This window comes from Aethalodelphis obliquidens, unplaced genomic scaffold (assembly GCF_003676395.1).
Source record: "Aethalodelphis obliquidens isolate GAN/ISIS:26980383/991018 unplaced genomic scaffold, ASM367639v1 scaffold125, whole genome shotgun sequence".
Taxonomy (NCBI): domain Eukaryota; kingdom Metazoa; phylum Chordata; class Mammalia; order Artiodactyla; family Delphinidae; genus Aethalodelphis; species Aethalodelphis obliquidens.
Window position 1 is genome coordinate 796,484 of NW_020838069.1, and position 16,919 is coordinate 813,402.

At 44.7% G+C, this 16,919-nt stretch overlaps 1 protein-coding gene across 12 annotated transcripts in view; it reads right to left on the reverse strand.

Annotated features, from left to right (window-relative positions):
* USP4 (ubiquitin specific peptidase 4) overlaps window positions 1-16,919 on the reverse strand; it is a 50,204-nt gene that overhangs the window by 13,938 nt on the left and 19,347 nt on the right. For 7 of the 12 annotated variants that reach the window (XM_027098636.1, XM_027098634.1, XM_027098639.1 and 4 more), the window contains 7 exons: window positions 10,045-10,185; window positions 9,101-9,218; window positions 7,076-7,249; window positions 5,024-5,182; window positions 3,930-4,154; window positions 3,079-3,162; window positions 1,577-1,671 (listed from right to left, as the gene is read on the reverse strand). In XM_027098636.1, coding sequence (XP_026954437.1) covers window positions 1,577-1,671; window positions 3,079-3,162; window positions 3,930-4,154; window positions 5,024-5,182; window positions 7,076-7,249; window positions 9,101-9,218; window positions 10,045-10,185 — 996 coding nt within the window. Of the gene's footprint in view, window positions 1-1,576; window positions 1,672-3,078; window positions 3,163-3,929; window positions 4,155-5,023; window positions 5,183-7,075; window positions 7,250-9,100; window positions 9,219-10,044; window positions 10,186-16,919 lie in introns of those variants that run through there. The other 5 variants (XM_027098635.1, XM_027098643.1, XM_027098648.1 and 2 more) reach the window with 5 other exon arrangements.

Sequence of the window (16,919 nt, forward strand, 5' to 3'; positions counted from 1 at the left end):
CTCTCTCTCTCTCTCTCTCTCTCTCTCTCTCTCTCTCTCTCTCCCCACATGGCTGGCAAACAGTCCTAACTATAGTATATGCAGAAAGAGTTCAAAGAAAAACTCACAAAAACGTCCAAGGTATGCTCTAGGGTAAGGATCCTGGTGTCCAGCATAATGGTCAAGAACCAAGCCTTGGAGTGAGGCTCGCCCAGGTTCCAGATCCATCATTGTCACTTTCTGGCTGCTGTAACCAGGTCAAGTGCCTTAATTTCTAAGTCTGTTTATCCAGTGGACAATGGGATCATCCACCTTCCAGTGTAGTGGTGAGGATTAAGTAACTCAGTAGCACAGTACGTCACATGCTCAAAAAGTATTAGATGCTACAATTGTGTTTTCATAAGACAATTATCAATTCATCATAAAACAATTTGCTTTCCAACTGGCTGGCCCTCAAGCCCTCTGAAGAATCCTCCGTTGGTGGTTTGCCAACCTCCCCACAAGGTGATGTCCCAGGTCTTCTCAGCGCAGGTATGTGCGAGCACTAGTTTCCAGAAGTGAGGGAGACTGTGTTAAGGTCTTGGGGTATGAAGTGGACAGTCCCAGCCCTGTGGCCCAGCATATGCCTTGGCACCCTCCATTAGTAAAGTAAGGGAACATGGCTGAGAGTGGGGAGGCAGCCTATGCAAGTGTGAACAGAACTAGGATCTTGGGTGTGGTTAAGAATTCTTCCTTTTAGAGTGACCTAGAAGTCATTGGCCACAAAAATGTAAAGGGAAGGAAATGCCTCCTTTGTGTACTGCATTCCTCAGCCAAAACCAAAAACCAAAACAAAATCCTAAAAACATTTCTCGGCAGAGGCAAGTTTCTGGCTGAGAGGGAATGAGGGAGGGACAACATGGGTGTGCTCCACACGCAAGCCTCCCTGAGCAGGCGGCTGCTGGGAGCTCAGGCAAGCTCACACTCCACCCCACCCCACCCCACCCCAACCTGGAAGAGGGACACACACACAATCACACAAAGCAGCCTTGAAGCAAGAGGATTTGGGAGGGGCCGAGGAGACGAGCTGCAGTTGGAGTGTACTGTCCCCACAGGGATGAGTCTCAGAGCTTGCAGATGTTAGCGCTGGAAAAGGCTGCTTAAATCAACCTTCCCTGTCATCTGGGATGGAACCTGCCTGAGACGCCACTACCTGTGGCTGGGAGAAAGGACGAGACCCTCCCTGTACTGAGTCCCTTCTTCCATCTTCCCGTGGCCCCTCACAAAGCTGTGACTCTTCTTGAGAAAAGCATTTCTGATAGCAGGACCATCTGCAGAACCGCTGAACAGGCCTTCTTAACAGGTAGCAACTGTTGACAAAAGCCTTGTTCATGCTGAGGAGAGTTATCTGGAATGTCTAGCTCTGAAGTGCCAGTAGGCGCTTAGCACTGATGGCTACCCAAAATTCCCTGAACATCCACCTCTTGCACCCAGGGGTTGGGGCAAATCCACATGAGCACCAACTGCCAGATCTTCTGCTCTGGAGACACTGACAGACACTGGCAAAGCCTCTAGAATGTTTCCTTTGACCCTGCAGCAGAAACCACTGAGTACTCACACGAAAATGTCATCCCGAGGCATGATGTGGTTTAAACCTTCATCCATTTGGAAAATTTTGTGGAACCGGTGATTATACACATCTGTGACCACCATCTAAGAATCAACAGTAACAGAAAGATTACAGGATGGATAAGAGTACACCCACCACATGCCGCAACTAAAGATCCCACATGCCGCAACTAAAAGGATGCTGCGTGCTGCGACGAAGATCCCGCGTGCTGCAACTAAGACCTGGCGCAGCCAAATAAATAAATATTTTAAAAAAAAGAGTACACCTACTTAATAACCCAGGCACAAATGAAAATGTAAGTGCTGCCCCCTGAGAGATCACGATGCAACCAGCCCCAGAGCTCAGGGGCCAAGGGCCAAAGGGGAGCAGCATGGCTGTCGCCACCAGAAAACATGTTGTATCTGTCCCAAGGTTTATGACAGGATTTGCCCTCCAGCGGCAGGAATGGTGGGGAGTGAGTGCTGACCAGAGACTAGCAGTAATCCAGAATCCTCTGGGGTGTTCCCTGGGGCCGGAATTCCCCAAGTCATCCTCAGCACATAGCAGAAAAGACCAAACCCCAACCACCAAGACCTACCACCTGAAACCAGCAGGGGTGCAAGGGAAGTGGGGAGGAGAAGGGCACTGACCAGGGCTGGGACAAGGGAGGGGCTGGGGGCATCCAGGAGGATGGATCCTCGGGCAGCAAGAGGTCTTCACTTTCCCCACCTTCACACAGCGCCACGCTCAGCAGAAAGGCCAGCGTGAGCAATTGTTTTTATTTTTCTATTTTATTTTTAAATAAATTTATTTATTTATTGACTGCGTTGGGGATTCGTTGCTGCGTGTGGGCTTTCTCTAGTTGTGGCGAGTGGGGGCTACTCTTCGTTGTGGTGCACGTGCTTCTCCTGTTGTGGAGCACCAGCTCTAGGTGCGGGCTTCAGTAGTGGCATGCGGGCTCTGTAGTTGTGGCTCGCCGGCTCTGGAGCGAAGGCTCAGTAGTTGTGGCACACAGGCTTAGTTGCTCCGCGGCATGTGGGATCTTCCTGGACCAGGGATTGAATCCGTGTCCCCTGCATTGGCAGGTGGATTCTTAACCACTGTGCCACCAGGGAAGTCCCAGCAATTATTTTTAAATAAAGATTTCTATCAAGTCACTCCACAGACTTACAGAGTTTGGGACAGGAAAGAACTTCCAGCTTCTCACATTACAGATGAGGTCAGGTAGGAAGGGGAGGCAAAGTGAGAGCAAATCCCCAGTCCTGGCCCTCTGACCATAGCTAGTGTGTCCTCAGTGGAGGAAAGACAGTGTTCCCAGGGCTGGAAGGGACAGTCTCAGGCACAGTGTGCAAAATGAACAAGGGCCAGGAGGTCTGAGGCATTCAGATATAAACACATGTGTGCTGGCTGATAAGACCTACCCCACAAAAGTGGCTACAAGGTTGAAACTTAACTCCAAAGGACTATGAACTGCCCCCAGTGGCTGAATGCCACTGAACAGCTCGCCTTACGTTTTCCGCAGCAATGCCAGACAGCCTGGAGAGAGCCTCACACAGGTCAGACACAGCCCCCATCAGCGGCACAATCACACGGTACTGCAAAGGAGAGATGGGAGAGGTGACAAGGGTGCTCTGGAAAGGGTGGGAGATGAGTTGGGAGGAGCAGGCATCACGGAGGGCAGAGGTGCCCCACCAGAAACAGTGTGTGGTGAGCTCAGGGCCCAGATGGGTGGCCAGCTGAGCAAATAGGCAAGTCTTCTGCATCAACACCTGCCTCTCTATTCAGGTAGCACCACAGAAGCTGGACCATCTCTTTCCCTCCTACACATTGCTTTATTTTTTTCTTAACTTTTCAGAGCCATTCACTACTTCCTTTAAAGAAATGTTATAATTATACAAACTGCCAACCAGTCCTTGTCATAAAGCCAGAAGAAGCATGCAGTGAGCCATCAGCAGGGCTGGACACTAAGACCGGCCTGTCACACCTTTCATTTGGTCTTTTGTTCTGGCAAGGCTCTCCTAGCTGATTTAGGGGTGAACATAACCAAGGGAAGTACTGTTTCTAGTCCCCTAACATTCAGATTCAAGGATCTCTTAGCAGATCAGCCAGGTTCCTTTAGTCAAATGAATGGAGCATAGGGGAAAAGGTGACAGAGAAGTCCAGAGAACCTTCACAATATGCCTGAATGACATGGGATTACACAAAGATCTGAGGGAGGACAAGGGCACACACTCAAGGCAAGTGCCAAGGGGTTTCAGAGGCAGCTGATGGAGCTGCTGCTGCAACAGATGGAAGCAGCCCCACTCTGGGTCTGATAGCCACTCACAACGAGGGGTACCATGAGGGTGCTGATTTCTCTTACCTGGGTAGGTCTGCAGCGAGGGTCAGCGGGAACCAGGAAGATCTCCATAACTCGATCTTTCTTCAAGGGCAGTGGGAGAGTTAGATAGCAAAATGGATCAAAGGTCACAGAAACCTTAGCACATTCTGGGCAAACCAAGGTAGATTTGAAGAGGCCATGGAACGTGTCCACAATCACAGAGTCATTCCTCAACCTATGATTCTCCCAGGCTTCCTTTGCCACAACCTGGAAGAAAGCAAAGGGGATAAGTAAGACATTCTCAACATCCCCCAGTTCTTAGCCTCTGCATCCAGAATGATTCACAGCAAAATCTGAAATAGACTGTGAGGCAGTCTGTGCAGCCAAGAACTTGATCCAGGCCAGTGAGGGCCAGGACTGCTCTTAGCATACCAAACTCATTCCACATGCCAGCTCCATGCCCAATCCTACACTTAACAAAGTGCTGATGCAGGATCTACGGGACAGAGACAAACTGAGAGCACTGTGGACACATGGACCTGACCGGGGAAGGACTGGCTCCTATAGGGCTTCCAATGATCCAAAGTCCCTTCAGTGAGCTTTTAATTTATGCTATCGTTCAGCTAGCTCATGGTTTTTCCTTTAAGATGTGAATGCTACTTTGAAGTATTCATATTGATCATCCCAATGTGATAGGTAGCTTAAATACTAAATTCCCTCTTCATAGATCTGAAAATCAAGGCAAAAAAATGTAAGTGCTCTAATAACATTAATAAAAACTATTTTAATCATCATGGATGGATTTTAATGGATTTCAATAATCCCAAGGGCCCACACTACAGGCACTTTACAGTTTTCAGGGTGCCCTAGTCTCTGGTTCACCAATGTAATTATACTAAACAAACTGACTCGAACTTGAAGAAGCCCAAGAGGGAGCATCAGGGGTAACTAGAGTTAGCCCCTTTGTAACGTGCAACACATTTCCATATTAGACCTCATGTCCACGTCACAAACAACAGTGAGAGGCAACCAGAGCCCTGGCATCAATACTCCAAGACCAGAAGAATGCCCTTGCACCTCCCAATAGGAGGCAGCTTCTTTGGAATACTTTTCTTCAAAAGTCTTCAATATCATACCGCATCTGGCCGCCCATTGGCATCCTTCAGCTCCAGGTACGGTTTTTTCTTCACTCGGTTCAGATCTTCGTGCAATCCATCTAGAAGAAAGGCTAACAGCTCCTGAGAGTCTTGTTGTTGGTAGCCAGAAAACTGAGGGGCAAAACGTCCCACCTGAGTCTACAACAAAAGCAACCACATCAGAAGGCGTAAGTTATAAAGAACCAGTGAAGTCAGATAGGAAATTGTCATCAAAAATAACTTTGGGCTTCCCTGGTGGCACAGTGGTTAAGAATCCGCCTGCCAATGCAGGAGACAGGGCTTCGAGCCCTTGTCCAGGCAGATCCCACATGCCGCAGAGCAACTAAGCCCGTGCGCCACAACTCCTGAGCCTGTGCTCTAGAGCCCGAGAGCCACAACTACTGAGCACATGTGCCACAACTACTGAAGCCCGTGCGCCTAGAGCCCATGCTCTGCAACAAGAGAAGCCACAGCAATAAGCCCACGCACCACAACGAAGAGTAGCCCCCGCTCGCCACAACTAGAGAAAGCCCGCGTGCAGCAACAAAGACTCAACACAGCCAAAAATAAGTAAAATAACTAAATAAATTTATTTTTTAAATAAATAAATTTGCAGTCTGCTGGTACCGTAAGGGAGAACACCCTTGCTCCAGGTAGCCTGATTAACTCCTCAAGGGCCTAAAGGTCAGCAGTTCCTACCAGAGAGAAGAGGGCTAAGATCTGAAATCCAGGACAACTACAGACTTGGAACCCGGGCCACCACCCTAAGAGAGGAGTAAAGAGTGACTCCCTCAGTAGCTACATCTCCTAAGTACAGACACGAATCCCTCTCCAACCACCTTCTTTGGTTCAGAGTCTCCCTAAGAAGTTTACAAATGGTACCTGCATCAGCCAGAGGAATCCTCCTAGCCCTAAATAAGAGCACTGTACATAAGAGCCCTCCTAGCCCTAAGTAAGTGTCTGCCTTGTATTGCTCTACACTACTGATCCTCAGAGTGCAGTGCCCAACTAGTGCCATTAGCATCATCTGAGAGCTTGACAGAAATGCACCTTCTCAGGCTCCACCCTAGACCTTCAGAAACAGAAACTCTGGGAATAGTAATTTGCATATATTTCCCAGGGATTAATGTGACCATGGGAATGAAAAGAATTTGTATTCAATTTCAATAAACAATCTAAGATTTTAATTTTCTCATTGAGCTTAGGTGCTATATTTTTTTTCATCTGTGAATCAGATGCTTCATGAAGGCTCCTTGAACCAAACAGGATTTCCAGATTTCAACACATGGAGGCAAGGCACTTCCCCCTCAGCAGCAAAAAACATTCAGGGCAATGGGAGGTTGAGGTGCTTCAAGTGCCCAATGCAGTTCACCCATCTTCCCATCTTCCTAGCTGAGGGACCCAAGTGAGAACTGTCCCTCATACCAACATCCGACAATGTCAGCCCAATTCCTAACTTAGGGGACCCAACTCAAACCACAGTTGGTATACGTTCCAGCCTCAGGGAACCTGGGAGCACCCTTCAGATGATACTGGAAATTTGACTGAATTTTTATGGTCTGGCTTAGGGTGTCAACCATTTAAAGAATGCCACTGTAGGGACTTCCCTGATGCTCCAGTGGTTAAGACTTCACCTTCCAGTGTAGGCGGTGTGGGTTCGATCCTGGTCAGGGAGCTAAGATCCCACATGCCTCGCAGCCAAAAAACCAAAACATAAAACAGAAGCAATATTGTAACAAATTCAGTAGACTTTAAACATGGTCCACATCAAAAAAACTTAAAGAAAAAAAAAAGAATGCCACTGTAGAATACAGCATTCTGAACAAGCAGCTTACAATACAAATGATTATCTGAAGTATCCTCGGCCCAGAGGTGGGGGCTGAGTCACTTAAGTGTGTGCTAAATGACTGAACAGAAAAGAAGGATCTGATCATGTAGTGCTTTTAGTCTCGGAGCCCATCTTAATTCCAAAATGCAGTAAAGGAATGCTTCATTACAACACAAAACCACTCTCCCCAAAATAGGAAAAAGGAAGTATATACGTCAACCTACTTTGAACGTGCGAGGTGCCACGTGAGCATCCCTTCCAGACCACATCTGCTTAATGAGCTCTGCATAGGCCTCTGCAATTTCCCCTTTCATTCCCAGAGGGTTGTCCCTGTTGATTTCAGCCTCATACTCATCTTTGAGAAAGTAGTCGGTCAGTGGTGCAGTGTTGCTTAAGCACTGAAAGAGAACACGATCACAGCTTACACCACTTCTGGAGAGCACACAGAGACACAAGATAAACCCAGTTCTAAACGACCAGTGAGGGTCACGCCAACAAAATGAAGTGCTCAGCAGATTCTCTGAAGGGCTCATAACAGTAAGGCACAGCCTCCCAGCGGCTGGTGGCCACATTGTGACTAGCCTCCCAGGGACACTGTTTTGGAGGGAGCTCACACTTACTGCCTAAGAATTGTTTCTGAGACAAGCTCTCTGAGGGCAAAAGCTGTATATCCCAAATGCCTGACACACAGTAATTTTCTATTCAGTGGAAGATAATAATTTTAAGATGATATTTTTTTTCATTGGAAGTGACTGCGACATTCCATTATTTCATGAGAAGACAAAATATAAGTAAGCCGAAGGCAAAATGCTTTACTAGAGCCAAAACACTCTGGGTGGGGAAAACCAGGATAATTAGAAAAAACAATACATAATATTGTACCTGTGTATACTAATTTTAACTCCTTAAATTAAAAAATGAAGGTGGGTATTGGATTCTATCAAATGAGTTTTCCTACATCTATAGAGATGATCACATGGTTTTCTCCTTCATTCTGTTACTGTGTTAAAAGACTGATTAATTTTTCAGGTGTTAAACCAACCTGGTTTTCCTAGCACAAACCACACCTACTTGTTATGTGTTACCACTTTTATTTAGATATCATTGATTTTGATTTGCTAAAATTTTATCTACATTATTTGTGTCTACAGTTATGAGATACGATAGTCTAAAATTTTCTTTAGAAATTCCTTGTCATATTTTGGTATCAGAGTATCCTGCCTTGTAAAATGATTTGGGGTGCTGAAAGAAGATAGGCATGATTGGTATTTCTGCCTTAAATCTTTGAATACATTCACCAATTCACAAGAATTTTCTCTTTAACCACTGGGCAACCAATCAGTCATGCCATATAATAATGCCCCAATAAAAATTCTGGACACCAAAACTCAAGTGAGTTTTCATACCTGGCAATGCTCCATGCCTACTGTTACACATCAATGCCAGGAAAGTAAAGCATCCTGACTCCACTGGAAGAGGGCAACAGAAGCTCTGCACTGAGAACTCTCCTAGACTCTGCCCTACTCCCTTCTTAACCTTGCCTAATGTTAAATCTGTATCCTTTCCCTATAACATACCATAACTGTGAGTATAATTACTTTTAAGTGAGTCTACAAGTCTTTCTAGCAAATTAACAAAACCGAGGGTGTCGGGAGCCCCAAATTTGCAGCTGGTGTCAGAAGTGAAGGCAGTACTAAGGACTGTGCCCTCCTAACTTTGTAGTTGGACCCTAACCCCAGCCCATGCCCAAAACAGTACCATCACATAGTATGTGCCCAAAAAATATTTGATGGATGAATAAATGAGGTTTCAAAGGGAGGATTTTAGGATTTTCTCCAAGCAGGGGCATGAGGTGAGATGGCTCACTGGTGAAAAGATGGTCAACTTCAAGCAGGAATAATTTGGCTTAGTACCAGCTGCTGTGAGTTCTCATTCCATTAGAGACCAACCAGGCAAGTATTCCAGTACTTTCTGAGATCATTCCCCAATGGTCAACAAAATTCAACATACTTTTACTGTAAAATCAAACCTAGAACTGATTAAGAAGACATTTTGAGGCCAGGAACACTGATGAGGCCATTCTGTACTACCCAGTGGGACGTGCCTTGGCAGGGATCCCTGAAGTACTAACAAAGGGTCGTTAGGGACCCCTGGGAGAAGATCCTCCCAACACCTTAGAGGCCACTCCCACCTGAGCCTCAAGTACTGTGAAGACACAGTGTTATTGAGATGGCAGCTCTGCCCTCTACCTGCAAGGCGGAGTTCATGAAGCAGGTGTTTCCCAGGTTTCCAAGTCCACAGAGCCCAGGTTGTACGTGAGTTGATGGGGACTCCTGACAATTATACGAAGCAGAGAAGCCAGATCCACTGGAAAACATAACCCACATCAGCAATAAAAGTGAGTGCTGTTCACATGCCCTCAGGATGCCTTTTGGGGCTCCGTCGGGGCCTCTAGAATTCTCACTTGATAATAACCCCGTGAGACAAGGTCTCTTTACTCCCCTCCCCAGCCCTCCAGCCCCCCCAACCCCCTGTTTTGATTTGACATGACAACGGGTGGTGAGCACATCCTTAAGGGGAGAAATGCTGTTTGAATCCTCTGCTCTCAGCTTTGGTAAATGCTAATTTTGTATCCCTCCAGAAGGCTAACTGCCAGGTGACTTCGGGGAAGAACACTGGTTACCAAGATCAAAGCTTGCACCTGCCGCCACCCACCAGGCCACACTCAGTCTTGACTGTGCCTGAGTGTGCAGGCACTCTCTCTCTCTCCTGACCTTCCTCTTCCACCCTGTCTGTGCTATATGGCAGGTACTCCTGAAACACTCGGAGAAAGGATCACAGCCATGCGGAGGGGAAACAGGCAGGGTCCTCCCACAGCCAACAATCATCCCCGCGTAGCTATTCTGCCAGACAACCAGCCCATTCCTTCACAGACAAATGCAGTGACCTCCATGACCACCAACTGACAGGCTGTGGGGAAAACACCAGCTCGCAGGAAGAAAAGCAATGTACATCAGAACTAGGAGGCACAATTTACTGTGGGTATGAAATGGAGCAAGAAACCACATGCAGCATGTTCCCATGGGGAGCCCTCATCCCACTATGCTTAGTGTAGCAGCAGAGGAGCTGTCCAGGTACGGCCTGGGAAAGGACTCAGCGGGGAAGGAAGCAAAGTGAAAGGACCTGCTCTTACCCCCTGCTGACACCGGAACTGTGCATCCCAGAGGTGTTAGTGCTATCACCATTTGAAATGGGAGAGGCAGATACTGAGGAATAGGGACTTGCTGATGATGTTGGAGAGGTAGTAAAATTTCTGCTAGGCGCAGTGCTTGATCTGGGAGAGAGAAGCAGAAACAATGCTACTGATATTTTGCAAAAAGCAAGCCCTACTTAATGCCTTAGGTCTCTTCTCAAGAAATAAATGTTCTCCGTACTCAGTTATTTAAAATTAATTGCAAAAAGCCCATTTTCATGCTAATTCAAGACAAATTTTATTTAAATGAGAGTAAAGAAATTAATTGATCTTCATGTCTCATTCATCCACATGGTCATATACTAAATCTTTCAGTAGGATAAAACACAAGGTTGATCTTCAGGGCATCCTAGTTTGATTTACAAATGATAAGCTTCCCTAAATTTTAACAGTTACCAGTGAAAGACAAAGAAAAATGGTAATAAGAGATGAATTTCCTCCAAAGTACTTGACCCAGATTAAACAGGTGGCTATAAGTATAACAGAATAGGAAAATGGCAATTTAGTTTCACTGTGCTATTTGAGGAAATTCCTTTTGTTTCCTTAAATTTACCAAATGTGAATAACCTCTGTTTCAAACTCATGTTTCAATATTTTTCACAGCATCTTATTTTAGATTTATTCCTACTTTCACACTAATTAATTCAAGGGCTAATTGCCCCAAATCTTAAATTGATATCAAACGGGACTTCCCTGTCGGTGCAGTGGTTAAGACCCCACGCTTCCACTGCAGGCGGCACGGGTTCGATCCCTGGTTGTGGAACTAAGATCCCACATGCCGCATGGTGCGGCTCCCCCCAAAAAAACCTGATGTCAATTTTATCAAATTTTCTACTAAAATTCATATAGGCACATGCAGAAGAAACTGAGTTGTCTGCATTGTTTCAAATATGTACAACTGTGATTTTCCTTCTAGATTTGGGGTTATTTTTAGAATACAGAATATAATTAAGATGCATTGTCCCTGCAGAGTGCCCAACCTCATGTGATCTGATGTCAACCAGGGTTCCCCTTGAGAAGACAGTGGGACGTGGCAACAAAGATGAGTGATCCTGTACCCACACTGTAGGCAGATGTCAGGGAACTATCCAGGGGCCTAAATGGGCGTCAGGAACTGAGTTCTGCTTCACATTCTGTGGTCACAGCAAGGGAGGGGGAAAGAGGGCTCCCCAGCCTCTCACCCACCCATAAGGAAACGCACCTTCTCCAATCCTGAAGAGCATCTGCTTCACTGAGCCTCATCTCGGCTGCAAAGGAGTCCAAGAACTCAGGCAGCTCCTTAAGTAAGGCTTGTCAGAGCCAAGGGCACTCTCTTCTGCCACACAGGTGACTTAAGCATACACTTGAAGCCTGTCCACTGTGATGCCAGTATGCCCAGCCTCCTATGCAGGCAGGAAAGTCACTACCCAAGACTGGTCTGATATGGCAGACCCAGTTATCTCAGGTCTGGAGATACTACAAGATAGTGAAATTAAATTTCTGACATACAGAACCTCAATGCACATGGCTTAACACTCCCCTTATTAGTAACTGTTCACTGGTAACTTATTTTATTCCCTGAACTTAAAAGGGCAAAAATCCATATAAAGCCACTACAAATATCCAAGACCTATCAACTTCGTAAACAGACAACAACATTCTGGTTGAAATGAAAGAGAACAGGGAATTTCCTGTGGCCCAATGGTTAGCACTCTGCACCTTCACTGCCAAGGGCATGGGTCTGATCCCTGGTCAGCAAATTGGGATCCTGCAGGCCGCATGGAGTGGCCAAAAAAATAAATTAATTAAAAAAAAAAAAGAAAAGAAAAAAGAAAAATTTTATTTGACATTCGTTTACAATGTTCTAGAAAATACTGCCAGTAGTTTAGAGTAAATTCGGTCAAAAAGAAATCCAACGTTGATTACATAAGGATATTTTTTATATGCTTGAAAACTTATATAATACAAAGTTTTTGTTTGTTTTTTTACTCTACCTTTGACAGACAAATCAAAAAGCAAGACCTCTGTGCAGAAGTGACTTGTATCTGAGAAACGCTTGGGCATTGGTCACTTGTCACCAGGCAACTTCAGAGCACACCCTAGGGCACTGCAAGCCAGGAAGTAGGCAACGGTAGGAAATGCCTGACGTGAAGCAAGACCTCACTCTCAAATGTGACCGAGTCTCATGCAACAAACTTTCTGAAAACAGAGGCTACATCTCCAAATAAGGATCCCACTGCTCCTAAAAGATACTCTGCTTAAGCCTCTGGTCTCCTGGCACCTTTCTACTGAGATATTTCCTGATCCTAGGCATGTCCGGTCATTATCATCACAATGAAAACATGCCCTGACCTATGGCTGAGGCTCTGTAACATATTCATGCCTGCCCTCCGTGCTCCGTTGCTCTCTGCTTGCCTCTCAGATGTTCTCCAGGCCAAATGCCACTCTGAGGATGAGTCCACTCCTTAAGCCCACCCTCTGACCTCAGGTATTCAGAGGCCAGCATCTGGCATTATCATTAAGACAACAATCAACTCTTAGCCAGAATCCTCACTGCTTTCACAACATCCTAAGCTGTGATCTCCCTCTCCACCAACAGTGTTAACCCTCATATGCATGCAACTCAAATCTCTATTTCAGAAACACTGGCTTCTTCCAGCTCTGGGCAAGCAGTCTTTAAAGGGGACTGTGGTGCACAGCTAACTGGGCCTTATAGACATCAGGCAAGTAAAGTTAGAGAGAATTAAAGAGTTTTAGAGAGGGGCTTCCCTGGTGGCTCAGTGGTTGAGAATCCGCGTGCCAATGCAGGGGATGCGGGTTCGAGCCCTGGTCCAGGAAGATCTCACATGCCATGGAGCAACTAAGCCCGTGCGCCACAAATACTGAGCCTGAGCTCTAGAGCTCGCGTGCCACAACTACTGAAGCCCACATGCCTGTGCTCCACAACAAGGGAAGCCACCGCAATGCGAAGCTGGTGCACCACAACAAAGTGTAGCCCCTGCACTGCAACAAAGAGTAGCCCCCACTCACCACAACTAGAGAAAGCCTGTGTGTAACAACGAAGACCCAATGAAGCCAAAATTAAATAAATAAAGTTATAAAATAAAATAAAGAGTTCGAGAAACAGAAAAAATGGGGCCAGATCGATACAGAACCTTGGAAGCACTAACACAGAGGTTGGAGCAATTCACAGGAAGGAAAAAAACATCTGAAAATGCTCAGAGTTTACCAGGTGGCTCTCACTAGTGAATAAAGGAGCTGAATGAAAACAATTTCATTATGCTGTTCTCCTGTCAGGATATATGTAAAATTGATTCTACAAGTGGGTGAAAAAAAAAAGGATTAAGCCAATCATTGTCTTTCCCTGGATGACATACTCACTTGATGTACTTTCCCATTCCCTCAATTTTATCCTGTGTCGTCTCTGACAGACAACGTACTACTGAACAGGTCTGGTTTAAAAAAAAAAAGTCTGATTTGAGAGCTTGTCTTTTTTTTTTTTTTTTGGCGGTACACGGGCCTCTCACTGTTATGGCCTTCTCCCGTTGCGGGCTCATGGGCCCAGCCGCTCCGCGGCATGTGGGATCTTCCTGGGCCGGGGCACGAACCCGTGTCCCCTGCATCAAGAGGCGGACTCTCAACCACTGCGCCACCAGGGAAGCCCAAGAGAGCTTGTCTTTTTAACAAGTTGAACCCATCTATAGTTATTCTAATTACTGTTATAGCTGGACTTAATTTAATCTCCCTTGTTTTCTAATAACCATATTTTTTAGTTGTTCTTTCCCTTCTTGCCTTCCACCTGAGTTTCCCTTTTTTATTTTATTTTATTCATGTATTTTATTTTTAATTTTTTGATTTATTTGCTTTTATTTTTGGCTGTGTTGGGTCTTTGTTGTAGCACAGAAGGAAAACCACATTCACAGATAGACAAAATGAAAAGCCAGAGGACTCTGTACCAGATGAAGGAACAAGATAAAACCGTAGAAAAACAACTAAATGAAGTGGAGCTAGGCAACTTTCCAGAAAATGAATTCAGAATAATGATAGTGAAGATGATCCAGAACCTTGGAAAAAGAACGGAGGCAAAGATCGAGAAGATGCAAGAAATGTTTAAGAAAGATCTAAAAGGATTAATGAACAAACCAACAGAGATGAACATTACAATAACTGAAATGAAAAATACACTAGAAGGAATCAACAGCAGAATAACTAAGGCAGAAGAACGGATAAGTGACCTGGAAGACAGAATGGTGGAATTCACTGCCACAGAACAGAATAAAGAAAAAAGAATGAAAAGAAATGAAGACAGCCTAAGAGACCTCTAGGACAACATTAAATGCAACAACATTCGCATTATAGGGGTCCAGGAAGGAGAAGAGAAAGAGAGAGGACCAGAGAAAATATTTTAAGAGATTATAGTCTAAAACTTCCCTAACATGGGAAAGGAAATAGCCACCCAAGTCCAGGAAGCGCAGAGAGTCCCAGGCAGGATAAACCCAAGAAGAAACAGGCCAAGACACATAGTAATCAAACTGACAAAAATTAAAGAAAAATTACTGAAAGCAACAAGGGAAAAATGACAAATAACATACAAGGGAACTCCCATAAGGTTAACAGCTGATTTCTCAGCAGAAACTCTACAAGCCAGAAGGGAATGGGATGATATATTTAAAGTGATGAAAGGGAAGAACCTACAACCGATTACTCTACCTGGCAAGGATCTCATTCAGATTCGACGGAGAAATCAAAAGCTTTACAGACAAGCAAAAGCTAAGAGAATTCAGCACCACCAAACCAGCTCTACAACAAATGCTAAAGGAATTTCTCTAAGTGAGAAACACAAGAGAAGAAAAGGACCTACAAAAATAAGCCCATAACAATTAAGAAAATGGTAAGGGGCTTCCCTGGTGGCACAGTGGTTAAGAATCCGCCTGCCAATGCAGGGGACACGGGTTTGAGCCCTGGTCCGGGAAGATCCCACATGCTGTGAAGCACCTGGGCCCGTGTGCCACAACTACTGAGCCTGTGCTCTAGAACCCGCAAGCCACAACTACTGAGCCCATGAGCCACAACTACAGAGCCCGTGAGCCACAACTACTGAGCCCACAAACCACAACTACTGAGCCCACAAACCACAACTACTGAGCCCACACACCTAGAGCCCGTGCTTTGCAACGAAGAGTAGTCCCCGCTTGCTGCAACTAGAGAAAGCCCGTGCGCCGCAACGAAGACCCAAAGTAGCCAAAAATAAATTAAATAAATAAATAAAATACCATTTTTTTAAAAAAAGAAAATGGTAATAGGAACATATATATCAATAATTACCTTAAATGTGAATGGATTAAATGCTACAACCAAAAGACACAGGCTTGCTGAATGGATACAAAAACAAGACCCATATATATGCTGTCTGCAAGAGACCCACTTCAGACCTAGGGACACATAAAGACTGAAAGCGAGGGGATGGAAAAAGATATTCCATGCAAATGTAAATCAAAAGAGAGCTGGAGCAGCAATACTCATATCAGATAAAATAGACTTTAAAATAAAGAATGTTACAAGAGACAAGGAAGAACACTACATAATGATCAAGGGATCAATCCAAGAAGAAGATATAACAATTATAAATATATATGCACCCAACATAGGAGCACTTCAATACATAAGGCAACTGCTAACAGCTATGAAAGATGAAATCAACAGTAACACAATAATAGTGGGGGACTTTAACACCTCACTTACACCAATGAACAGATCATCCACACATAAAATTAATAAGGAAACACAAGCTTTAAATGACACAACAGACCAGATACATTTAATTGATATTTATAGGATATTCCATCCAAAAACAGCAGATTACACTTTTTTTTTAAATTTCTTTAAGGCTTTCGTTTTTTTTTAATAAATAAATTTATTTAGTTATTTAGTTATTTTTAGCTGTGTTGGGTTCTTTATTGCTCTGCATGGGCTTTCTCTAGTTGCAGTGAGCGGGGGCTTCTCATTGTGGGGGCTTCTCTTGTTGCGGAGTATGGGCTCCAGGTGCGCATGTTCATTAGTTGTGGCACATGGGCTCAGTAGCTCTGGCTCGTAAGCTCTAGAGCACAGGCTCAATAGCTGTGGTACACTGGTTTAGTTGCTCTGCAGCATGTGGGATCTTCCCAGACCAGAGCTCAAACCAGTGTCCTCTGCATTGGCAGGCAGATTCTTAACCACTGCGCCACCAGGGAAGTCCTACACTTTCTTCTCAAGTGCGCACAGAACATTCTCCAGGATAAATCATATACTGGGTCACAAATCAAGCCTTGGTAAATTTAAGAAAACTAAAATCATATCAAGCATCTTTTCCAACCACACCGCTATGAGCTTAGAAACAAATTACAGGGATAAAAACATAAAAAACACAAAGACATGGAGGCTAAACAATACATTACTAAATAACCAAGAGATCACTGAAGAAATCAAAAAGGAAATAAAAAAATACCTAGAGACAAATGACAATGAAAACACAACGATCCAAAACCTACGGGATGCAGCAAAAGCAGTTCTAAGAGGGAAGTTTATAGCAATACAAGCCTACCTCAAGAAACAAGAAAAATCCCAAATAAACAATATAAACTTACACCTAAAGGAACTAGAGAAAGAAGAACAAGCAACACCCAAAGTTAGTAGAAGGAAAGAAATCATAAAGATCAGAGCAGAAATAAATGAAACAGAAACAAAGAAAACAAGAGCAAAGATCAATAAAACTAAAAGCTGGTTCTTTGAGAAGATAAACAAAACTGATAAACCTTTAGCCAGACTCATTAAGAAAAAGAGGGAGAGGACTCAAATCA